General features: G+C 39.8%; 1 protein-coding gene across 2 annotated transcripts; it reads right to left on the minus strand.

The window, feature by feature from the left end:
- Nucleotides 1-1973: 1973 nt before the first annotated feature.
- On the minus strand, nt 1974-25241 carry fip1l1b (FIP1 like 1b (S. cerevisiae)). Of its 2 annotated transcripts, none has more exons than XM_062027336.1 (16): nt 24969-25241; nt 24667-24721; nt 20841-20949; nt 20649-20767; nt 17409-17473; nt 17234-17344; nt 14412-14530; nt 12960-13078; nt 12691-12744; nt 10332-10431; nt 10113-10269; nt 8899-8980; nt 7375-7427; nt 7065-7266; nt 3224-3370; nt 1974-3013 (listed from the first exon to the last, which is right to left on the minus strand). In XM_062027336.1, the coding sequence occupies exons 1-16, from the start codon at nt 25036-25038 to the stop codon at nt 2872-2874; spliced, it is 1704 nt and encodes a 567-aa protein (XP_061883320.1). In that variant the 5' UTR covers nt 25039-25241; the 3' UTR covers nt 1974-2871. The 2 variants fall into 2 exon arrangements, with proteins under 2 accessions (XP_061883320.1, XP_061883319.1); XM_062027335.1 differs by having other exon boundaries at nt 1978-3016; nt 24969-25240.
- Between the last annotated feature and the right edge of the window lie 1016 nt (nt 25242-26257).

Genomic DNA, 26257 nt, shown 5'->3' on the forward strand with positions numbered 1-26257 from the left:
TATGAATGATAACACAATAATAACATAAAAACTAACATGTTAACATAAAAACTGTAAAACAATAGCAACATAATTATAAAACAATAACATAACTATAATTGTTAGACAAAAACATGTTGCAGCACAAATGTAGCACAAAAAATGGGACAAGTTTGGGGGACTTTGACATGGTGGAGGGGCTGGTTATGAATGATAACACAATGATAACATAAAAACTAACATGTTAACATTAAAACTGTAAAACAATAATACCATAACTATAATAGTTAGACAACAAACATTTTGCAGCACAAATGTACCACACATAATGGGACAAGTTTGTGGGGACTTTGACAAGTTGGAGGGGCTGGTTATGAATGATACCACACTAATAACATAAAAACTAACATGTTAATATAAAAACTGTAAAACAATAACAACAAAACTATAAAACAATAGCATAATAGTTAGACAAAAACATGTTGTAGCACAAATGTAGCACAAATAATGATAATGGGACAAGTTTGTGGGGACTTTGACAAGGTGGAGGGGCTGGTTATGAATGATAACACAGTAATAACATAAAAACTAACATGTTAACATAAAAACTGTAAAACAATAACAACATAATTATAAAACAATAACATAAGTAATGGTTAGACAAAAACATTTTGCAGAACAAATGTAGCACAAATAATGGGACAAGTTTGGGGGACTTTGACAAGGTGGAGGGGCTGGTTATGAATGATAACACAATAATAACAAATGTTGATCAATGTCCTCGGGGGAAAAGTTGGTTTGTTGATGCCAATTTTAATCAAATATTAACTTGACCTTTGTCCTTGTTTTTGTCTGCCTTCAACTTTATATTTAAAAGCCATCACTGTGCTGACGTTTACATTTACCATAGGTGCATGTTAATAATTGTAGTGATACAAGTTTGATCCTATGTAAATATAAGTCATGTCAGTTTGCTGTACTTTTGTTTTGTGAAGATATTACATTGTGATGCTCTAAATATAAATACAAATGTTTGTTCCAAAATAAAAATGTATTCAAATAATTCAAACAATTATTTTAATCTGATTAGTTTTGAATTTTGATTAATCACGATATATCGCAGTGACTTACTTGCTTGCATGATTATTATATTATATTATATTATATTATTTATGTTAACCTATGCTACTTATAACATACTCTATACAATTTTCTATTTAAATGACATCCTATTGTTTGAGTAATTATTGGGTAAAATCGGGGACCTCGGGTCCTAAATTCAGTTCCATCTCATGTGTGCGGATATGACAATAAAGTTCCTTAAAGGGGCTGTTTGCAACTTCCTCACAGTTACATTTCTAAGCAAAAAATAGAACAAGAACACTGCGCTTTTGAGTGTTATAGGAGTTATTAGGGTAATCTATGTCACAGCAGCTCAGACCAGGAACAAAGCAGAGTGGGCGGGGTTTGTTTTCAGAGCAGCCAGCCCGAAACGCGCATGTCAGAAACAGATGAGGAAGCAAGATTTTTACAACAAATTTCTGCATAAAAGTGATAATATATCATATTGTAGGCGTTTACTACACTTTGCATTCATATTTTGCTGTTTGTTACATTTTTGTTGTGTTTTTCTTGATTGTAAAATATGTCCATGGAGGAGCTGGTCTGAGAAGTAAAAGGTGTTCATGTGTTAATATTCAGTGTTTTATTGTTCATAGTTAATATTGTAAATCCCACTTTCTTTATTTTCATGTACATTTTGGGTGTCCCATTCAGTACGAAAAATGTAAAGTTCCATTCCGTTTTTTTGAGTTGGTCTGTCATAACGTTTTTAGAACTCTATCGGACATTGTGACTTTTGGTATCAGTGTTCGTGGAAAAAAAGGGACCCAAACACACATACTGTACAGCAGATTTTTACAGCTTAATGTGTATATATATCATTTATACACACATACACATTGGGCCCCCGTAGACACATTTTTCTCTCTCAATGTGGACCCCCGAGTCAAAATATTTGCCCAGCTCTGACATAGAATATACATTCAATGACAGCTAATGCCAACTATCCAAATCGCGTACATTAGCTAACAACGCCCAAAGCTAATGTGCTACGTACGTACGTAGTTAGGTCACAGAAGCCAAAAGAGGGCGGGATATAACGCTTAAAATACATTGGAAAGTTAGCGCCCTCTAGGCATCTGTAGAAATGTTGCAAACAGCCCCTTCAAATTCTTCAATCTGAAAAAATCCAACGTCATTACGAATGCTTTTTAACACTGAAATGCTGCCAACATTCAAATATTACTAACTTGAAAGTTGAAATAAAGAACTACTGCTATTAATTGTGAACAAAATACATTATTCCAAGACCAGTTATCAAAAATGTGTTGTTTTTTTTAATGGAGGTTGACAAACTGGAACTAAGTGACAATTTCTGTCTTCGTACACAAGAAAAATCAAATTGACAACTGAAGGGGAAGAAAGAAAAGGAGAAGATATGCTGGAGGACAAAAGGGAAGGAGGAGGCGGAGCCAATGTCGTCTGCTCCTTCACCACGACATCCGTCCTCCTGGTGAGGAAGGACGGTGGCAGATTGATGTGGATTGATGATTAGACAAGTGACAGGAGACACGCATCACTGGCACCGTCTCCTCCATTTTCTTTCTCCTCTTAAGTGGGCAACGCGGCGGGTGGGACGAGGAGACACAGAGAGAGAGAGAGAGAGAGAGAGAGAGAGAGAGAGAGAGAGAGAGAGAGAGAGAGAGAGAGAGAGAGAGAGAGAGAGAGAGAGAGAGAGAGAGAGAGAGAGAGAGAGAGAGAGAGAGAGAGAGAGAGAGAGAGAGAGAGAGAGAGAGAGAGAGAGAGAGAGAAAGAGAAAGAGAGAGGTGTTCACTCCATGGCCTCCTGATTCTCTTGGTCTGCGCCCATGTCCTCGCTGGTCTCCTTGCCTTCTTTGCTCTTCTTGCTCTTCTTGTGTTTGTGCCTTCGGTGGCTGTCGCCCTCTTCGCTGTCGTGTCTCCTCCTGCTGCTGCTACTAACGGAGGGAGTGGAGGAGGAGGAGGAGGAGGAGGAGGAGGAGGAGGAGGAGGAGGGTGAGAAGACAGAAAAATCAATAAGATGGGAGACAGAGAGAGAGAGAGAGGACGAGGCCAAAAGGTGGCAGCGTGGCGCCATGTTGGTAAGAGGAAACGGAGAGTGGAGTGAAGTTCCGCCTCCCTGACGAGTAAGAGTGTTAAAATACCTGCGAGACGACTTGTGGCGTCCCTCGTCTTTTTCTCGGTGCCGCCTCTCCCGGTGTCGGTCTTCTTTCTCGCGACTTGCCCGCTCGCGATGGCGGTCCACATAAGCTCGTTCCTGGTACTCGCGGTAACGATACCGCTCCTCGTCGCTGTGGCAAGAACACGGTCGAGCTTGTTATCAGGTGCACTTACTGTGGGACAATTAGGACTGAAAATTCAAGTGAACATGATGATATATCCCTAGAACACCGTCCACTGCTCTGGGAAGACTTCCTACAAAACATACAGTGGCCTGCAAAAGTATAAATATTACGGAATAATTTTGGTTGTGCTTACCGACCTCGAAGCTATTTTATTTGGTACATGTTGAAATGATAAGTGTGATCAGTAGATGACTGCAATATGATGGCAGTCACACGTAAGACATACGTGTAGACTGCAATATGGCTCACGTAAACAATAGCAAAATTTCATATGTTCCATTGAAAATAAGTACTCAAAAATATATCAAAATGTTTTAGTATGACTTAGGGCTGGGCGATATATCGATATACGCGATATATCGCGGGTTTGTCTCTGTGCGATATAGAAAATGACTATATCGTGATATTGGAGTACCGTATTTTTCGGACTATAAGTCGCAGTTTTTTTCATAGTTTGGCCGGGGGTGCGACTTATACTCAGGAGCGACTTATGTGTGAAATTTTTAAAACATTAGCGTAAAATATCAAATCATATTATTTAGCTCATTCACGTAAGAGACTAGACGTATAAGATTTCATGGGATTTAGCGATTAGGAGTGACAGATTGTTTGGTAAACGTATAGCATGTTCTATATGTTATAGTTATTTGAATGACTCTTACCATAATATGTTACGTTAACATACCAGGCACATTATTTATGCCTCATATAACGTACACCTTTTCAGCCTGTTGTTCACTATTCTTTATTTTAAATTGCCTTTCAAATGTCTATTCTTGCTGTTGGCTTTTATCAAATAAATTTCCCCCAAAAATGCGACTTATACTCCAGTGCGACTTATATATGTTTTTTTCCTTCTTTATTATGCATTTTCGGCCGGTGCGACTTATACTCCGGTGCGACTTATACTCCGAAAAATACGGTATACGTTCTCACGCAGTTACTTTTAGCTGCTGGCATTACACTACAGGCTCTTCTCGCTCTTTCCTGTGTGTCCGTCTCACAGACAGCAAGCGCACCTTTTTACACACGTCACATACTGTCACGTCATGCGTCACATACGTATACGCCCTCGCGGAGCAGAGAGGTAGCAGCACGGCTAAAGTTAGCTGTGGTGCGAGTGGTAATACGAGAGAAAGAAGGTGCGAATCTGGTAACAAATGAAGGAAGAATTAATTCCCAACAATAACAGCAGGGGGTCCATCGTCTGGCGGTGGTTTGGCTTCAAGTGGAAAGATGTCGAACAGACAACAGTAATATGTCAAGTGTGGGGCAGAAGCGTTGCTACAAAAAGTAGCATTAATGGTAATATGTAGCATCATTTGAAAAGTCACCCGCTAGAGAATGAAGAGTGCTTACTCCGCATGTCAACATCTCCGTTCGGTGCCACACCCACAAAATGCAGAGGCAACCATTTCCACATCAACACCGTATGAAACAAATAGTCAACAACAGAATGAGATAACGTCCGCAGTAACCTACCACATAGTGATTTGATTTCCTATTATGCAGCTAATTTTGTTTTGACAGTTATTAAAATATCTTGTGTGACATCATGCACAAAAGTGCACTTTATTTGTTTTAAACTATTGTAGTGGCGTTCTGTACAATAAGTGCACTTTAATTTAGTGTTGTTTTGATATGACATCTTAGTGACATCATGCACAAAAGTGCACTAATAGCTTGTTTTAAAATGTGTCTGACACTTTCTGTTTTGAAATGACATGAATGTTTGTGCCACTGCTTAACTGTTTAATAAATACAGTATTGGTCAATTGACTTACCGTAATTTCCGGACTATAAGCCGCTACATTTTCCCCTCGTTCTGGTCCCTGCGGCTTATACAACGGTGCGGCTTATTTACGGCCTGTTCTTCTCCGACACCGACGAAGAGGATTTCGGTGGTTTTAGTACGCAGGAGGAAGACGATGACACAATGATTAAAGACTGACTTTTCATATACCGGTAGGCTGGTTATTTTGATAACGTACAGGCGAGCACTTTGTATTACTTTGCACCATTGTATTATTTGTACTCTGCATGAATGCTGTTCGCCATGTCAAAGATGTGAAAGTTTGATTGAATGATTGAAAGATTTATTGTTAATAAATGGGACGCTTTGCGTTCCCAAACAGTCATCTCTGTCCCGACAATCCCCATGGTAGCAGGAACCCCTATATACTACGCTAATTACACATCAAAACCCTGCGCCTTATAGTCGGGTGCGGCTTATATAAGGAGCAATCTGTATTTTCCCCTAAATTTAGCTGGTGCGGCTTATAGTCAGGTGCGGTTTATAGTCAGGTGCGGCTTATAGTCTGGAAATTACGGTAGTTGTGATTTCACTCTCTGCATGAAAGTTTAAAAGTAGCATATATTAATGCAGTATGAAGAAGAATGTTTTAATGTAGACACATAGAATCATCATACTGCTGTGATTATATGCATCAAGTGTTCATTCAAGGCTAAGGCAAAACATCGATATATATCGTGTATCGCGATATGGCCTAAAAATATCGAGATATTAAAAAAAGGCCATATCGCCCAGCCCTACATGAATGTTTGTGCCACTGCTTAATAACTGTTTAATAAATACAGTTTTGGTAAATTGACTTAGTTGTGATTTCCTTCTCTGCATGAAAGTTTAAAAGTAGCATATATTAATGCAGTATGAACAAGAATGTTTTAATGTAGACACATAGAATCATCATACTGCTGTGATTCTATGCATTAAGAGGCTAAGGCAAAATATCGAGATATATATCGTGTATCGAGATATTAAAAAAAGGCCATATCGCCCAGCCCCAGTACGACTTTTGTATGAAGCCTCACCGCTTGATGGATTGTATTGTGAATAAGCCCTGAAAATTTGTACGCGTCTCCGCCTTTGTAGTCCGCGCTGACGCCGTAGTCAGTAAGTTTCTTCTTTTTCTCTATCTTCTTGTTATGTGACATTCATCCTCCGCTGTAGCCATTTCTAATATAAAGTAGTGTAAAGTTCTTACTTATATCTGTCAGTAAAGTCGCCATGAAAGCACTAAAACATACCGGTGTAGTGAGTTTACATTATTCACCCAAGGAACTTTAGTTATTCGTTCGGACGGTTTTTCACGGGACACATTTCGGGCGTTGTTGTTGCACTAGTGAGCCACGGATGAGGAGATGCTGCTCCGTTATTGATTGAAGTAAAGTCTGAATGTCATTAAAACAGTTAGCTCCATCTTTTGACACTTCTTCCACTCCCGTCCTTGCACGCTGCAACAAAGATGACAGGGAGAAGACGCTGCCGAAGGTGAGCCACGTAAATAAGAGCGCCCACAAAACGGCCTTAAGTGACTGTCAGAAAGCGACTTGAAGATGATGTGTGAAACATCATCTATGCAACATTTTGACCAAAGAACCACCATTACATGTTATGTAGACCTCAATGAAGTCTTTTACATTTAGATTTTTTTTTTGTGACTCCTTTAATGCGCCCTATAATCAGGTACGCCTTTTGTATGAAAAAAGACCTGACTAGACCCGCTCATCGGCAGTGCGCCTTATAATCCGGTGCGCCCTATGGTCCGGAAAATACGGTATAATAAATACGTATAATAAATGTGCTATTATTACATTGTGCGTATGCCCCGGCCCTCACCTGGTGTAGCCAATCACTGAAGGGCTGTGCTCTCGTTCCCTCTCCCGATCTCTCTCTCGCTCGTGCGTCCTCTCTCGGGGCCGCTCTCTGTCTTTGTCACGCTTGTCGTCCCGCCGAGGATAGTAGTCCCACGGTTTGGAGTTATCCATCATCGGGGGCCAGGAAGGAGGCACGCCTCCGGACATGGGGGGAGGGTAGCCTCCTGAAGACAAAGAGTTGTCAGATGTGTTGGGCAACAAAACCAAGTGTGGAAGGATGTTTGGTTTCTTTAGAATGGAAGATGCAATAATTGAGAATACAATCCACCCACCTTGAGGGAATGGAAATGGAGGCAAAGGACGCCCATCGTAACCTCCAACATGGCTGTAGTAGAAATACAAGAGAGTTACACTTAGAGTATGTGTGTATTGTTTAGTCTACTGATTGTTGTCTTAAAATTGAGTACTGGTTCCCTATAGCAGTTTTTTTCAACCTTTTTTGAGCCAAGGCACATTTTTTGCATTGAAAAAATGCAGAGGCACACCACCAGCAGAAATCATTAAAAAACGAAACTCAGTTGACAGTAAAAAGTCGTTGTCGCAATAGTTGGATATGACTTTAAAGCATAACCAAGCATGCATCACTATAGCTCTTGTCTCAAAGTAGGTGTACTGTCACCACCTGTCACATCACACCCTGACTTATTTGGACTTTTTTGCTGTTTTCCTGTGTGTGGTGTTTTACTTCTTGTCTTGCGCTCCTATTTTGGTGGCTTTTTTCTTTTTTTGGTATTTTCCTGTAGCAGTTTCATGTCTTCCTTTGAGCGATATTTCCCGTATCTACTTTGTTTTAGCAATCAAAAATATTTTAGTTGTTTTTATCCTTCTTTGTGGGGACATTGATTGTCATGTCATGTTCGGATGTACATTGTGGACACATTCTTTGCTCCACAGTAAGTCTTTGCTGTCGTCCAGCATTCTGTTTTTGTTTACTTAGTAGCCAGTTCAGTTTTAGTTTTGTTCTGCATAGCCTTCCCTAAGCTTCAATGTCTTTTCTTAGGGGCACTCACCTTTTGTTTATTTTATGTTTAAGCATTAGACACCTTTTTACCTTCACACTGCCTCCCGCTGTTTCCCACATCTACAAAGCAATTAGCTACCTGCTGCCACCTACTGATATGGAAGAGTATTACACGGTTACTCTGCCGAGCTCTAGACAGCACCGACACTCAACAACAACACATCATTTGCAGACTATACTTACTGGTTTGCAAAAAATATTTTTAACCCAAATAGGTGAAATTAGATAATCTCCCACGGCCCACCAGACTGTATCTCACGCCACACTAGTATGCCGCGGCACAGTGGTTGAAAAACATTGCCCTATAACGCATTATTAGACTTAGACAAACTTTATTGATCCACAAGGGAAATTGTAAGGATAAGGATGGAAAGAATAATGCAGGTATAATGTAGACTAAAAACATACCATAGTAGCAATATAAAATATAACATATATGTAATATTTACATATTATATATACAGTATATAATATATACTGATATATTATATAATATTTTTTATATAATATATACAATACATAACAAATCCCAATTACCATGTACAATATTACAGTATATGTAACAGCTGCAGCAAAAAATGGAGTAGATCCAGCAGAAAATATACATTATAAACAAAGAGAGGTAGCTAACAGAAGCGGTCAGGTAATAGACAGATATCATCTATTGCTGTATAATATAATATTATATATAATATTCAAATGACAAATATCAAGCGATACTTTTAAATGTAGCAATATAGCTGCGTGTCTACTGGATGCAGCCTCTACTTGATACCTGTCCATAGTGGGAATGATAGAAGGCGGGGGACCGCTGGGTGGAGGAGGAAATCCTGGAGGGGGTACAGTGATGGGCAACCCTGAAAGGAACAAAATAGAAAGTAAGTAAAAAGGTAATTGGTGTAAATATAGCACGCATGAGTAGCGGTATTTTTAGGTACCGGTTCATAAAATTCTGGACTGGATACTACTATGATTACATCAATATTTTTTATCGACACAAAATATATATATATATATATATTTTTAATTCATAATATGTTTATAAAGTCAGTAAATACGTCCCTGGACACATGAGAACTTTGAATATGACCAATGTGTGATCCTGTAACTACTTGGTATCGATACCTAAATTTGTGGTATCATCCAAAACTAATGTAAAGTATCTAACAACAGAAGAATAAGTTATTATTACATTTTAACAGAAGTGTAGATAGAACATGTTAAAACAGAAAATAAGCAGATATTAACAGTAAATGAACAAGTAGATGAATAATACATTTTACAGTTTGTCCTTCATAATGTGTACAAAATAATAGGTGTATAAATGACACAATATGTTACTGCATACGTCTGCAGACTAATTAGGAGTCTTTGTTTGTTTACTTACTACTAAAAGACAAGTTGTCTAGTATGTTCACTATTTTATTTAAGGACTAAATTGTTCTTCGATTGTAATAATAAACATATGTTTAATGTACCCTAAGATTTGTTTTTAAAATAAGGCCAATAATGCCATTTTTTTGTGGTCCCCTTTATTTACAAAAGTATCGAAATACATTTTGGTACCGGTACCAAAATGTTGGTATCGAGACAACCCTAGCTTAAATGCACACCCACCTAACATGCTAATTGATTGCATTTATTTATATATCTAATATGATATACAGTACAGTGTAAAAGGTCTGTGCTCTGCCTACATATATAATATTTCCAGCTAAATGTAATTGGAACAGATGGAAACACAGCGATGGATCTGTGTGGTCTTTACAAAATGATGACATAACTGCTTTGCACTGCCAACATATTTGACTTGTTTAAGACTTAATGTATGATGTTACATGATGTTAACCTCTTGTGCCAAATAAATTGTAATTAAAATGCATTTTTAACATCTTTATTTGCACCAATTACATGTAGTACCGATAAGGGCACCAATAAATAGACGTTTGCATAAGATTAGCTAGTAGAGAAAGATGGCACTGAACTTACTGGGTGGAGGGATAAGAGGCGGCGCAGAGCTGACGTTCGGTGGCGGGGGCAGAAAAGGCGGCGGGGGGATGTTTGGAGGGAGGGGTCCCGGGGGGAAGAAGGTGGGCATCTTAGGAGTGGCAGACTCTGGCTCTGACGTGGAGTGTTCGGAGATCACCTGCACCATGACAGCAACAGTGTAAGAATTCTAATGCACGGTTCCTTTAAGCTCTCAAATACCTGGATGTTGTTGCCTTCCAGGTTGTGTCTGCGTCGCCCTTCCACTCGACTGATGGTGGCCGTCTGCCCGCCAATTACATCTATGCTCCCGCTTAACTTACTGGGAAAAGAACAAAAGTGCATCTTCGGGTCAAAACTAAGAAAAACTCAGAAAACTGTGAAATTCAACTGAAAGTGTGGTCCTGGGCCCATGACACATTTTGTTGGATGATATATTGATAAACTAATTATTGCCGATAAACAATATTATTGCCAATGTTATTTTCAGACCAAAGTAACCACTGATGTAATGATAATACACAATAATAATGTAGTTATTATAAGTAGTTTCATTTCAATTGCTATAAACTCGTATTCCTGGTATATTTTAATATTGTAATTGGAATGCAAACTTTTACATATCCAAGTAAAACAAAACAAATAATAAAAATAATATATACTCTGTAAAAATCACAACCAAAAGCAATGAAATAGGTTACGTCTCTGTCAACGAGGGGATGGGGGACCCTCAACTATACACAACCACAACAATAAATAAAATGGCAAAATAAAGTTATTGTGACTAAAATTAACACGGTTATCATTATTATTACAGTATTATTGAATGTGCTCAAAAAGGAATTATACACACACTAAAATATTTTAACCAAATTGTATTAGCAGGCTTTCTGCTCCGTCGCTCCCAGTCTGTGGAACGCTCTCCCTGACCACCTGAGTGCACCACAGATTGTGGATGCTTTTAAAAAAGGCTTAAAAACCCTTCTTTTTTTTAAAAAAAAGCCTTTTTTTAGATATATGCATGCTCCTTCTAGTTTTTATTTTTATTATCTTTTTATTTTATTTTTTTAGTACACTGTAGCACTTTGAGGTTGTTTGCTCAATGGAAAGTGCTTTTTACAAATAAAATATATTATTATTATTAATAATAATTTTATAACTAGAAAGTCCCAGCGGAAATTTTGATGGGCCTGCTCTCTGTGCCCTGGACCTCTGGCCGGGGGTCGCCAGAAGCCGCCGTACTTTTAAGATGATGCCAAGTGTCAGAATTTGTGAGTTTTAGGTGTAACTGTACAAAAAGAGCTACAGAGCTAGCCTAAAACGTTAGCATGCTTACATTTAGCATGTGTGCTAACGACGGCATGATAAAAGTTAACATGTCTCACATTTCAAGTAACACGACAGTAAGGCTGCGAAAATAGAGAAAAAAGTGTAAAATTAGATGAAAAAGTTAGCTTACTAACGTTAGCACACATACAGTTAACAGCTGTCACATACCAAGTTATATGACTTTAGGTTAAAAATGAGCAAAATTAGCTCAAAAAGCTAGCACTTTAATGTTAGCATGCTAATGTTTAGCATGTGTTACATACCAAGTTATATGACTGTAATGTTATGGCTGTGTAATTAGAGAAAAAAAATGTTTTAATTATTTTTATAATAACTACAATAAAAAGCCATACAATGTAATTTCTTGGCAGAGGAAACATTAGAGAGCCATATTGTTTGTATTTGTGTGTTTAAATATGTTTCTTCCATTTTAATTAGTAAACGTTTTAGAATGTTTTACAAAAAAAATGCAAATTGAGTGATCGGTTTGTTTCACTTCCGATTTATGTGACGTCACGCGAGTTCCTGTAGAACACAGGCGGAGGACTGTGTGGAGATTACATCGATCACTTTATGTTTAATGTGAATACTGTATCTTAGTTACTGAGACACTATTGTGTTTATTCAACTTTAGATTAAGGAATGACGTTTCTTAATGGGGAAAGACGTTAATGTCTCTTGTTTACATGTTGAGATTTAAGATAGCTAGCAAGCTCAGGCTACTCCTTCCATAAGTTTATCAAAGTAGCTATCAGTCACGGTTTTTCAATCCTTTTAATTAAATACGGTAATTCTCACCGTAGGGAGTTTTACAGCGGTTACACTACTGTTTATGTGCATGTGGTATGCACGACTCTCTTGTCATGGTGATAAACGAGGCTGGCAAAGTTATCAAGTTCATTTTCATTTATCCTTCAATTAATTGACTGCTCGAATATCGGCCCGGGTCTATGAAAGTGTTTCATATTTTTTTGTCAACAGGATTATGTTTTATCTTGCTTCCTTATGAGTTTTTAAGCGAGCTGCTTTATCATTTTCCATCCTTGCAACAACTGGGAAAAAAGTAAATATTGTGTAAGGGACATATTGTATGCGCAATAGCAAAATCTAGGCAAAACTATGCCATTCAAAGTTGCCTAAAAATGATGTTATTCTCCATGCAAATTGACTTCACATTATTAAGAAGGAGCATAGTGCTCAATTTTTAAGTGTTTTTCACATCAGGTACATTTCACCTAGTTGGGACACTTACGTATAAAAAGACATGTCCTGGAGAGGTGGGCCATGCCACTGAGGGGGGGAGATCCTACAAGGGTGTAAAGGAGATGAGAGTAACACACACCAACACACACATAGGTGAACTTTTGCTTCTCCCTTTTTTTTAACACCATAACAAAAGCTGCCTAAAAACAGTCGTTGAATGCATCCTACTTGAAGTTTCCTTTATCTCCCACCGCAAAACAACATCCTTCTGTTGTAATAGAGCGTGAAAAGCCTTCGTGATGAGAGCAGAGACCTTACCTAGGGACCTGACTGGTGACAGACTTGTAGAGATTGACTTGAGATTGGAAGTCGGGCTTGGAAGTGTGGACAGGAAGAGTGGGTGCGTCCTTCTCCGTAGTTATCCTGCCTTGTTGGACCTTGGAAATGATGACATAAGAAGAGGTTTTCTTTGCTGTTTACTCACCGTGTGATGGAGAAATTAATGACAAGGTAAACATTTTTTAAAAACTCTACAAAAAAAACAAGAAAGACTACCGTATTTTCCGGACCATAGGGCACACCGGATTATAAAGCGCACTGCCGATGTGTGGGTCTACTCCGGTCTATTTTCATTCAAAAGGCGCACCGGATTATAAGGCTCATTAAAAGAGTCTTTTTTTTTTTTTCTAAATGTAAGACTTCCTTGTGGTCTACATAACATGTTATGGTGGTTCTTCGGTCAAAATGTTGCATAGATGATGTTTTACACATCATCTTCGAGTCGCTTTCTGACAGTCGCTTCAGGATGCGGCGTTTTGTGGGCGGTCTTGTTTACGTGGCTCACCTTCGACCGCGTCTTCTCCCCGTCATCTTTGTTGTAGCGTGCAAGGACGGGAGTGGAAGAAGTGTCAAAAGATGGAGCTAACTGTTTTAATGACATTCAGACTTTACTTCAATCAATAACGGAGCAGCATCTCCTCATCCGTGGCTCACTAGTGCAACAACAACGCCCGAAATGTGTCTCGTGAAAAACCGTCCGGACAAATAACTAAAGTTCCTTGGGTGAATAATGTAAAGTCACTACACCGGTATGTTTTAGCGTTTTCATGGCGAGTTTACTGACAGATATAAGTAAGAACTTTACACTACTTTACATTAGAAATGGCAACAGTGGAGGATGAATGTCACATAACAAGAAGATAGAGAAAAAGAAGAAGCTTATCTTCGGCACGGACTACAAAGGCGGAGGCCCGCCCATTATCAGGACTTATGCAGATCCCGAATACAGATCAGCAGGTACCAGAAGGTAAGAAAAGTTGCTTTTGCATAATATTGCGAAACAAAACGCCAGATAATATGTCTTACCTTATACACACACCATAATAATACTCCTATGTTGAAGCACAGTACAATCCATCAAATGGTGCTGCTTCATAGTTTACAAAAGTCCTACTAAAACATTTTGATAGATTTTTGAGTGCCATGTGTAATGTTCCTAATTTTCAATTGAACATATAACATTTTGGTGTTATTTACTTGAGTCATATTGCAGTCTACATGCATCTCTTATGTGTAACTGCCATCTACTGGTCACACTTATCATTTCACCATGTACCAAATAAGATAGCTTCAATGTCGGTAAGCACAACCAAAATGATTCCGTACATTAGGCGCACCGGGTTATAAGGCGCACTGTCGAGTTTTGAGAAAATGAAAGGATTTTAAGTGCACCTTATAGTCCGAAAAATACGGTAATAGACTCTCACTTACGGTGATTTTACTTGTCACAGAGCCTTCCAGGCCCATGCGTATACGCTTTTGTTTCTCACAGTAATTCTTCCATGTGTCCTCATTGAAGCCATAGTTGAAGTAGTCGGACAGATCCGCACCTGCACACACACGCACACACAGAGTCGGACATCATCATCTATAAAGCGCATTTAGAGACACTCAAAGCGCTTTACATTAAGAACTGAGAACCCATCATTTAAAGAACCAGGAGAAAACCCTCACACACACTGGGAGACCAGGCAAATTCCACCCAGAGATGCCCAAACGGAGAGTCAAACTCAGATTTCCTGACTGTGTGGCCTACATAATATGTTTCTGGTGCAAAATAGTTCCATTTGAATAATAGTCACTTGTGGTGTTTTAGTAGGGCTGGGCGATATGGATGACAACTGTATCACCAAAGTGTTTTATATCGGTCGATATTGATCATTGTTGATGTTTTTATGACCTATGGGAGGTAATACCAGGAGAAAAATAAACATTTCTAATTCAAAATGAAAACTTCCTCTAAATATAACCCCCTCAGCTATCAAGGCAAAGTCTTACTTGCCACTCCTTGAAAATAATGTTTTTTTTACGTGAAAAACAAATTACAGTAATATAATGTATTTTAGCCTCCTGAAGGAGTCACACAAAGGAAAAATGCTATTTTTAACTTTTATTGCCAATCTTATGACAACAAACCGATTTTACCTCCCGTCTCTGCTTCTCAGGGTATTCAATCGATCACAACTGGACTGTTTAGTTTGTCTTAAGAGATGTTTCGCCTCTCATCAGAGTAGGCTTCATCAGTTCATGATCATAGACTTAGATTGGTCAGATCTAGTCTTAAGACTTAGATTGGTCAGATATATAGTCTTAGACTTAGATTGGTCAGATCTAGTCTTAGATTGGTCACATGTAGTCTTACACTTAGATTGGTCAGATCTAGTCTTAGATTGGTCACATGTAGTCTTAGACTTAGATTGGTCAAATCTAGTCTTAGATTGGTCACATGTAGTCTTACACTTAGATTGGTCAGATCTAGTCTTAGATTGGTCACATGTTGTCTTACACTTAGATTTGTCAGAGCTAGTCTAGCGGCTAGTACCAATACCTCAGTAGACTTCATCAGTTCATGCTCATAAACTTAGATTGGTCAGATCTAGTCTCGGGCTCTCGGACTAGATTTGTCAGAGCTAGTCTAGCGGCTAGTACCAATACCTCAGTAGACTTCATCAGTTCATGCTCATAAACTTAGATTGGTCAGATCTAGTCTCGGGCTCTCGGACTAGATCTGACCAATCTAAGTCTATGAGCATGACCTGATGAGGCCTACTCGGATTAGAGGTGAAACGTCTTCTAAGACAAACCAAACAGTCCAGTTGCGATCGATTGAATGCCCTGAGAATAGCCTATTATGTGTGCACTATTGACTAGTTATGCACTGAAAATTTGGGCGCGGAAAAAAATAATTGGAAACAGTGCTGCCAAAAGCGGATGTTGGGATAATGTAAACAAGACACACACGATTGTCAGGAGCGTAGTCAGCACGTCTGCTATGTGGACTTAACTTTAATATACCCCAAATATATCCACGAACAGACATCTACAAAATGTGCAAATATTAAGAGGACAGTAGCGGCTTCTAAGGAGAGAAAGTCCAACTGGAGCAGCGGCGCCAAGCAAGTACCATGCTGGTGCAGCTCACTTTTGGAGGGACAGAAGTAGAGCCTCTAAACACGAGTACAGTCTACAATAATGCAAGAAAAAGATGCTAGATTTGTTGCTAGTCCTTTTTAATAAAGAAAAGGCACAAAAAACCTCTCAACATTTGAAAAATTCTCGACAAAGTACTTTCTACAATAACTAGCAAAGATTTAAAATATGGCAAAACAATAATATAGTGAAGTGAAGTGCATTATATTTATATAGCGCTTTTCTCTAGTGACTCAGAGCGCTTTACATTGTGAAACCCAATATGTAAGTTACATTTTTAAAGCAGTGTGGGTGGCACTGGGAGGAGGTGGGTAAAGTGTCTTGCCCAAGAACACAACGGCAGTGACTAGGTTGGCAGAAGCGGGGATCGAACCTGGAACCCACAAGTTGCTGGCACGGCCACTCTACCAACCGAGCTATGCCGCCCCAATATAAAACGTATGTTAATACTAGTTAATAACAAAAAATTAAAATTTTTAAAGAAAATCATATCATCAGAGCAATTCATGCTAATTATATGATGACATCATGCCGACCACGCCCCCAACCAGGCCCACACCGCCACAGGTATCTTGGCAATCTAGGGAAACCCGGTTAGAGCTGTGCTCCAAAGGGTGAGCTCAGGTGGTACACATTGGTCTGACTACGGTCCGTTTGGAAAAATGCCAAAAAGTGCCATACTGTTGAGGCTAATTTCCCCTCTTTTATCCACCATTTGTTTATTTTTACTTTCTCTTCTCAACCAAACCAAAACCAAACGCCAGACAAGAAGATGGCGCAACCATAAATGTGATGCTTGATACTGTTATCTGATAGGCTGTTAGCATGTCACTCTCACTTCCTGCGTTGCTCGGTTACCAGAGAGCAAATGCATTTGTTCATGCAACCAACCTTGCTTTGCAACTTTTGCTTTCTTTCAAAATAAAAGGGAAAAACTGTGACTGAAAGTTTTTATCAATAACATTTTGGATTGATATTGATGACGTGTCTTTCGCAATATATGTTGAGATAATTGTATCGCCCAGCCCTATGTGTTAGAATGAATGTATAAAACCCCTGATTGAATCTTCACTGAGATGTCTTGGAAGTGCTTGAAAACATACCTGGTTTCCTCCAAGGTTTCTCCTCAAACAACTCCAAGTCCACTTCAAGCACAGGGACACCATTGATGCTGCCAGAGGCGTCAAGATCCACTCCTTTCAGTTTTGCATTAACTAAAAATAAAGAGAAGATGAGACTAGTTATGCTGTTATGGCTAGAGCTGAAGGAGAAGGTTACCTTGTCCATAAGATCTGGAGCCAGGTGTTTTAATGTTGAGATTGACTGGAGGGGCTCCATACGGTCTGAGGGAGGAAAAACAGGCAGACCCTCACAGACACATATTTTCTAAATCTACTAGAACAAAAAGTGAGGTCTGTTACTAATGAGAAATGTCAGAAAAACTGCCGTAAATTCCGGACTATAAGCCGCTACTTTTTTCCTCCGCTTTGTACCCTGCGGCTTATAAAACGGTGCGGTGGTTAATTATGAATTTTTTCTTTGCCGTCGGTCATAATGCCAATAGTTTAAAAAAAAAAACTAAGCCAATACACTGAATAGGTGTGTTATTGTTTGTGCTGTGGCGCCATCTTTTGAACGAGTTTGCTCACAGCAGGTGCTGTAGGTTAGGTTAGATTACTATATTAGTACCCGAAGATCAGGACATACATTTAAACATTTTAGATATGCAATACAAACACCTGCAACATGGCAGCATAGTGCTGCATTGCCTTTCTGTTCAGACTGAGCTTTCAACCACAAGTAGAAGTGCTGTTCCGTCTTCTCGCCGGCCATAGCGTTTCTACTCGTATGGATTCTTCATTCAACACTCCAAGCAAGGTTTGTAAGTTTTACAATATAACTAAAACAATTCTTACTTAATAAACTGTCCCATGTGTGATGTCTGTAGGAGTTTTTTCATTTTGTTTTGTTTCAGTTTCGTAAATTCCGCCAAATTCACCATTTTATTCATTTGATTACATGCTATAGTAAAATGTTATTGTTAATTGTATTGCATGTTTTTGTATATCTTTAATTTGGGTAACCAGGGACTGCAGGTGGAAATGAGTTATTAAGCTATAATCTGGTGCAGAACATATCTGTCTTTGAGCTTAATGTCTCTGTGCATTGTCCCTTCAAATAAAGACTAAACTAAGACGTCACCGTGGAGTTATTAAGTCTGTTGCGCAGCTTGGGTCCATGACCATGACTTCTGTTTTGTCTGATCAACCATTTTACTGCCGCGTTACAGACACCGTTTAGAAACAATTAAGGTATGTAAATAAACATTTACAGAATATTTCTGTGTAAATAACTCATTTCACAACGTATATAGTAGGGATGTCCGATAATGACTTTTTGCTGATATCCGATATTGTCCAACTCTTTAATTACCGATATCAACCGATACCGATATATACAGTTGTGGAATTAAAGGCCTACTGAAAGCCACTACTACCGACCACGCAGTCTGATAGTTTATATATCAATGATGAAATCTTAACATTGCAACACATGCCAATACGGCCGGGTTAACTTATAAAGTGACATTTTAAATTTCCCGGGAAATATCCGGCTGAAAACGTCTCGGTATGATGACGTTTGCGCGTGACGTCACGGATTGAACAGAAGTATTGGGACACCATTGTGTCCCAATACAAACAGCGTCTGTTTTCATCGAAAAATTCCACAGTATTCTCGACATCTGTGTTGGTGAATCTTTTGCAATTTGTTTAATGAACAATGAAGACTGCAGAGAAGAAAGCTGTAGGTGGGATCGGTGTATTAGCGGCTGGCTACAGCAACACAACCAGGAGGACTTTGAGTTGGATAGCAGACGCGCTATCCGACGCTAGCCGCCGACCGCACCGATGATCGGGTGAAATCCTTCGTCGCGCCGTCGATCACTGGAACGCAGGTGAGCACGGGTGTTGATGAGCAGATGAGGGCTGGCATAGGTGTAGAGCTAATGATTTTAGCATAGCTCTGTCGAGGTCCCGTAGCTAAGTTAGCTTCAGTGGCGTCGTTAGCAACAGCATTGCTAGGCTTCTCCAGGCTGGACAGCATTAACCGTGTGGTTACAGGTCCAGGGTTTAGTTCAGTGTCTCCTGATAGTAGAAGTTATAGTAGTATTGTTGATCTTCTGTCTATCCTTCCAGTCAGGGGCATGTTTCTTCTGTTTCTATCCGCAGTTAAGCACGATGCTATCACGTTAGCTCCGAAGCTAAAGTGCTTCACCGATGTATTGTCGTGGAGATAAAAGTCACTGTGAATGTCCATTTCGCGTTCTCGACTCTCATTTTCAAGAGGATATAGTATCCCAGGTGGTTTAAAATACAAATCCGTGATCCACAATAGAAAAAGGAAAAAGTGTGGAATCCAATGAGCCCTTGTACCTAAGTTACGGTCAGAGCGGAAAAAGATACACCCTGGCGTCCTGCACTGCACTCTAATCCTTCACTGTCACTTTTCTCATCCACAAATTTTTCATCCTCGTTTAAATTAATGGGGTAATCGTCGCTTTCTCGGTCCGAATCGCTCTCGCTGCTGGTGTAAACAATGTGCAGATGTGAGGAGCCCTTCAACCTGTGACGTCACGCTACTTCCGGTACAGGCAAGGCTTTTTTTTATCAGTGACCAAAAGTTGCGAACTTTATCGTCGATGTTCTCTACTAAATCCTTTCAGCAAAAATATGGCAATATCGCAAAATGATCAAGTATGACACATAGAATGGACCTGCTATCCCCGTTTAAATAAAAAAAAATCATTTCAGTAGGCCTTTAACACATTATTATGCCTAATTTGGACAACCAGGTATGGTGAAGATAAGGTCCTTTTTAAAAAAAATAAAAAAATAAAATAAGATAAATAAATTAAAAACATTTTCTTGAATAAAAAAGAAAGTAAAACAATATAAAAGCAGTTACATAGAAACTAGTAATTAATGAAAATGAGTAAAATTAATTGTTAAAGGTTAGTATTATTAGTGGAGCAGCAGCACGCACAATCATGTGTGCTTACGGACTGTATCCCTTGCAGACTGTATTGATATATATTGATATATAATGTAGGAAGCAGAATATTAATAACAGAAAGAAACAACCCTTTTGTGTGAATTAGTGTGAATGAGTGTAAATGGGGGCGGGAGGTTTTTTGGGTTGGTGCACTAATTGTAAGTGTATCTTGTGTTTTTTATGTTGATTTAATAAAAAAATTTAAAAAAAAAAAAAAAAAAAACGATACCGATAATAAAAAAAAACGATACCGCTAATTTCCGATATTACATTTTAAAGCATTTATCGGCCGATAATATCGGCCTGCCGATATTATCGGACATCTCTAGTATATAGTCCGGTGCGGCTAATATATGGAAAGATATTTCTTTGAAAATGTAATGGGTGGGGCTTGTATACCGGTACATGTTTGCAAAGTAGGTTTCTCTGTTGTGTGCACATGTGAACAGTATTTCAAAATCATACGTGTATTGAGGCGCCCCGGTTTTTATGTCTCCAATAGTGACACGGACATCGTCGTCGTCATCGTCACTGTCGCTGTCACTCTCCACGTCCTCGCCCGCAGCGTCCCCGGTGGCCTGAGACTGGGAAAAAAAAGAGCAAATGGTATTTATGTGTGTCGCGATTACCAACCCATCGCAGCATGTCAAGGGCTACCTCTGAGGCCACGCCGTTTCCTGTAGCGTGTGCAGCTTCAACACGCGCATCAGCGTTGACGCCATCCTCAGCTGCTGCCGCTTCCTCGGTAGACGCATCGGCAGGTGCACTGTGGGTAGGTGGCGGTGATTATCTTTACTGATACCATTGTGTGTTGCAGATCACTGACACGACACGATGCCTTGAGAAGATACAGTGTTCCTTCGTTAAACACTGGGGTTACGTTCCAAAAAATACCCGCTTTAAGTGGAGTTTTTCCCCGTTTTTTATGTGTTTTGGTTCATTATATATTATTTTCGTTTCCACTATGTTTTTTCATTTACAGGATGTATTTTTTTTTTCATTTACTGTGCATGTTTTTTCGTTTACAGGTTGTTTTTTTATTTCTGTTTTTTTCCGTTTACAGTACCGTACAGCATATGTTTTTTCGTTTCTTATATATGTATTAAGTCTGTAAAACCCCTAACCACACATTTTATTGACTTTTCTCAGACAGGCATTAACATTACTTCTCATTTCTCTCGTTTACACACTCTCAAAGTTCAAACCTTCGTGGATTTAAAAAAATAGTACAGTACACTACTGTATTAAAGAATGAAACCAAAGATCAAATCCTGTTTTTTAGGGCTCTAGGATTGTTTTGACCTATAAATAAGGTCGGGTTTTATCATAAAGCCCGAAGCATTTCCACACACAACCAGAGTCACACCATCTTTTTGGGCCTTAAATCCTGCACTTTTGGCTTGGTCCTGCATTATAAAGGTGCGAGAGGGCATTCATTTCCAAAATAAGTCTGTCTCATCCATATTTCAAACTTGTTCAGGATTATATCCCCCACCACAGTATACATTCTGTACTGTACAGGACACATGGTATGAAGAAGATTGATTGACAATGGTCTACAGTCCCTTAGCGAATCAGGACGCAGAACACAATGTGCATTCAAATGCTGAAAAAAGAAAAAAGCATGAGACACTGTAAAAAATTACACACACAAAAATCTGTGTAACAGCGAGGCCGTGTAAAGTGAACCGTGTTGTAGCGAGGGAACACTGTACATCATATGTAACGGTGATGTTTAGGGTGACATAAAAATTTTTTTAAAAACATGTTGCAAAACTTTCAAATATCGGCTTTGTCTCTGCAGTTGAGTAAATAAAGGCCACCGGCAACTATGGGGAAATAAAGGGATTTAATTAGTAACTTGACCACCAGCAAAACGTCCACAGTTTCCAAAAACAATTTGAAATGTGGACTCGTCACACCACAGAACACTTTTCCACTTTGCATCAGTCCATCTTAGATGAGCTCAGGCCCAGCGAAGCGTTTCTGGGTGTTGTTGATAAACGGCTTTCGCTTTGCATAGTAGTTTTAACTCTCACTTACAGATGTAGCGACCAACTGTAGTTACTGACAGTGGTTTTCTGAAGTGTTCCTGAGCCCATGTGGTGATATCCTTTACACACTGATGTCGCTTTTTGATGCAGTGCCGCCTGAGGTATCAAAGGTCCGTAATATCATGGCTTACGTGCAGGGATTTCACCAGATTCTCTGAACCTTTTGATGATGTTACGGAGCGTAGATGGAGAAATCCCTAAATTGAGAAATGTTGTTCTAAAACAATTTGCTCAGGCATTTGTTGACCCTCGCCCCATTCTTGTTTGTGAATGACTGAGCATTTCATGGAAGCTGCTTTTATACCCAATCATGGCACCCACCTGTTCCTAATTAGCCTGTTCGCCTGTGGGATGTTCCAAATAAGTGCTTGATAAGCATTCCTCAATTTTCTCAGTCTTTTTTGCCGCTTGTGCCAGCTTTATGGAAACATGTTGCAGGCATCAAATTCCAAATGAGCTAATATTTGCAAAAAATAACAAAGTTTACCAGTTCCAACGTTAAGTATCTTGTCCTTGCAGTCTATTAAACTTCACTGGTTTTGTAGGTATGTTACGAGCCCTGCACTGCACGGTGGTGAAAACATGTTACAGTGTGAGTTTGTACAAGGGATTCCCCTGAAAAGTAGTCCTTGTCGCTGGTTGTTAGGGATGTAACGGTAATATAAACACCGCTGTATTTCGGTTTCAAAGTCTTCTCGATAATACCGTGGCGTGTGACGGAATCAATTGAAAACTTGGTGGGTGTAGTTTTCTTTCTGGCTTTTTAGCGTCGGCCGGAAATCAATCTCCCAGAATCCTCTGCGCAGCGCAACAATGGCAAAGTGGGGGCGTGGAACGCAGTAAGCAGGAAGTGAAGTGTGTTCATACTCGACATGAATTGTTTTTGGACATGAAATATGTCCGTAACTGGTCGAGTTATGTTGCGAACAAGCCCAGGCCAAAACAAAGCCTCTTGGGCGGATTTAAGAAAGTCTGCCTTCAGCAAAGCCAAGCACGCCATTTTTGTTTCGAGCGTTCCCAAGGCGACACAGAGCCAATCGGTCTGGTCGCTCCACACAGTGGAAAACCACCAAAAAATATGTTAAACGCGGGAGATACGAGTAAACTAAAAAGCTACTTGATACATCCTCAATCCATCCATCTGTTTTTCTACTGCTTTTCTCTCGATGTCGCGGGGGGCGGAGCCTATTCAAGCTGCACTCGGGCGGAAGGCAGGACTGGACAAGTCGCCACCTGACAAACCGTCACACAGAAAATATATATAAAGCCAAACATCAGTTAACTTTTAATCATTAACACGATTAAAAGTTAAATTGTTAGTTTACTTTTCTGAGAAACAACATTTTCCAGACTGATATAAACATGTCCACTGTAGAGGACACTGCTTCTCATAATTTAAAAGATGAAAGACACTAAATAAGACACACCGGTCAATCCCAAATTCTTTTGGATGACATATGTTGAGTCAAGAGGACCACCGAGACAGAATAGTACTTGGCTAAGATTTACTAAAGCTTTAGGAGACCAGCCCTTACAACGCAACAATAGCATCAGCAAGTGAGGTCTGAATCCAAACAAAAAGAGTCAGCTTATCCATCCTTTCATCCATTTTCTACCGCTTGTCCTTTTTTGTGGTCGCGGGGGGTGCTGGAGCCTATCTCAGCTGCATTCGGGCGGAAGGCAGTGTACACCCTGGACAAGTCGCCACCTCATCGCAGGGCCAACACAGATAGACGGACAACATTCACACTCACATTCACACACTAGCGCCAATTTTTTGTGTTGCCAAGCTTGATCTTGTCCTTTCGGTCATAACCCAAAGCTCATGACCATAGGTGAGGATGGGAACGTAAATCGACCGGTAAATTGAGAGCTTTGCCTTCCGGCTCAGCTCCTTCTTCACCACAACGGATCGATACAGCGTCCGCATTACTGAAGACGCCGCACCGATCCGCCTGTCGATCTCACCATCCACTCTTGTGAACAAGACTCCTAGGTACTTGAACTCCTCCTCTTGGGGCAAGATCTCCTCCCCAACCTGGAGATGGCACTCCACCCTTTCAGAGAGAACCATGGACTCGGACTTGGAGGTGCTGATTCTCATCCCAATCGCTTCACACTCGGCTGCGAACCGATCCAGTGAGAGCTGAAGATCCTGGCCAGTTGAAGCCATCAGGACCACATCATCTGCAAAAAGCAGAACCGGGTCCCCTCAACGCACCTAGAAATTCTGTCCATAGAAGTTATGAACAGAATCGGTGACAAAGGGCAGCCTTGGTGGAGTCCAACCTCCATTAATTCCAGTTAATTCCAACTTTGAATATTCCCGGAATTTTGCAACCCTACATGCATGTTATTACACATGTGAAAATATAGTAAGATACCTCCAACTCTCCTATTTTGGTCTGTTTGAGATGTCATGCAGTTACCTGTCTGTAGCATTCGTTTGGGCTTCTTCTTCCTCGTCTTTGCTCTCAGACTCATCTGAAACAGCGTGTAATTAATGGACTTGAAGATTGCAGCACACATTTAAAGCTCAATTAGACAACAATTAGGACAATGACGTGTTTACTCGTCTCACGCCGAGGTAGCCATGGTCAGTTAGCCTAGCTCAGGTGTTTGGTATTCGAGTAGCGATGACTTTACTGGTACATTGAGCATAGAGTAGTAGTGTGACGAATCAAGACAAGTTAATGATGTGAAAGATGCAGTTTGAGGACATGTTATTTACCTCCATACAACCATTCTTCCTCCTCATCCCCAGCGTTAGCATCCGTGCTGGCCGCTTCTTCGCCGGACATGTTTATCGACCTTTAAAGCGGCGTTAGTCGACCAGCGCTGTACGGACGTTCAATGTGGATAAATATGGCAGCGATTTCTCCCTTTAGTGGGAAAGCGAGAGAAAGCGAAAGTACGTTTTCATAGATTCATCGCCAACGTTTTTTTTTTTTTGCGAGGCGGACGAGAGGAAACCGGAAGTGATTGAAGGCGCCCGCGCAAAGGTGTCCGTGGTGCTGGCCGAGTGTAGCTCAGGAAACACAGCGCCCCCAGCGGCCAAAACACCTTATGACGCTTCCGAATGGGATTTTTATATATTTTTTTACATTTTATAAACCTTTATTTATAGATTGCAATATTTACAAACAATAGAGAAATAATAATAATCAAAATAAGTACAAAAACAGTACAAAAACAGTACTAGTAAGTGTGCTCAATGTATATACTCTGATGATTAACTTGTGTGATGACTGTATTATGCTGATAGTATATATTTGTACCATGAATTGATTAAAGGCCTACTGAAATGAATTTTTTTTATTCAAACGGGGATAGCAGATCCATTCTATGTGTCATACTTGATCATTTTGCGATATTGCCATATTTTTGCTGAAAGGATTTAGTAGAGAACAACGATGATAAAGTTCGCAACTTTTGGTCTCTGATAAAAAAAAAGCCTTGCCCCTACCGGAAGAAGCGTGACGTAGTCAGTTGATCGCCTCCTCATATTTTCCTATTGTTTCCAATGCAGCTAGAGCGATTCGGACCGAGAAAGCGACGATTACCCCATTAATTTGAGCGAGGATGAAAGATTCGTGGATGAGGAACATTAGAGTGAAGGACTAGAATGCAGTGCAAGACATATCTTTTTTCGCTCTGACCGTAACTTAGGTACAAGCTGGCTCATTGGATTCCACAGTCTCTCCTTTTTCTATTGTGGACCACGGATTTGTATTTTAAACCACCTGGGATACTATATCCTCTTGAAAATGAGAGTCGAGAACACGAAATGGACATTCACAGTGACTTTTATCTCCACGACAATACATCGACGAAACACTTTAGCTACGGAGCTAACGTGATAGCATCGTGCTTAAATGCATATAGAAACAAAATAAATAAACCCCTGACTGGAAGGATAGACAGAAGATCAACAATACTATTAAACCATAGACATGTAAATACACGGTTAATGCTTTACAGCCTGGCGAAGCTTAACAATGCTGTTGCTAACGACGCCAT

This window comes from Entelurus aequoreus, linkage group LG18 (genome assembly GCF_033978785.1).
Source record: "Entelurus aequoreus isolate RoL-2023_Sb linkage group LG18, RoL_Eaeq_v1.1, whole genome shotgun sequence".
NCBI classification, from domain to species: Eukaryota; Metazoa; Chordata; class Actinopteri; order Syngnathiformes; family Syngnathidae; genus Entelurus; species Entelurus aequoreus.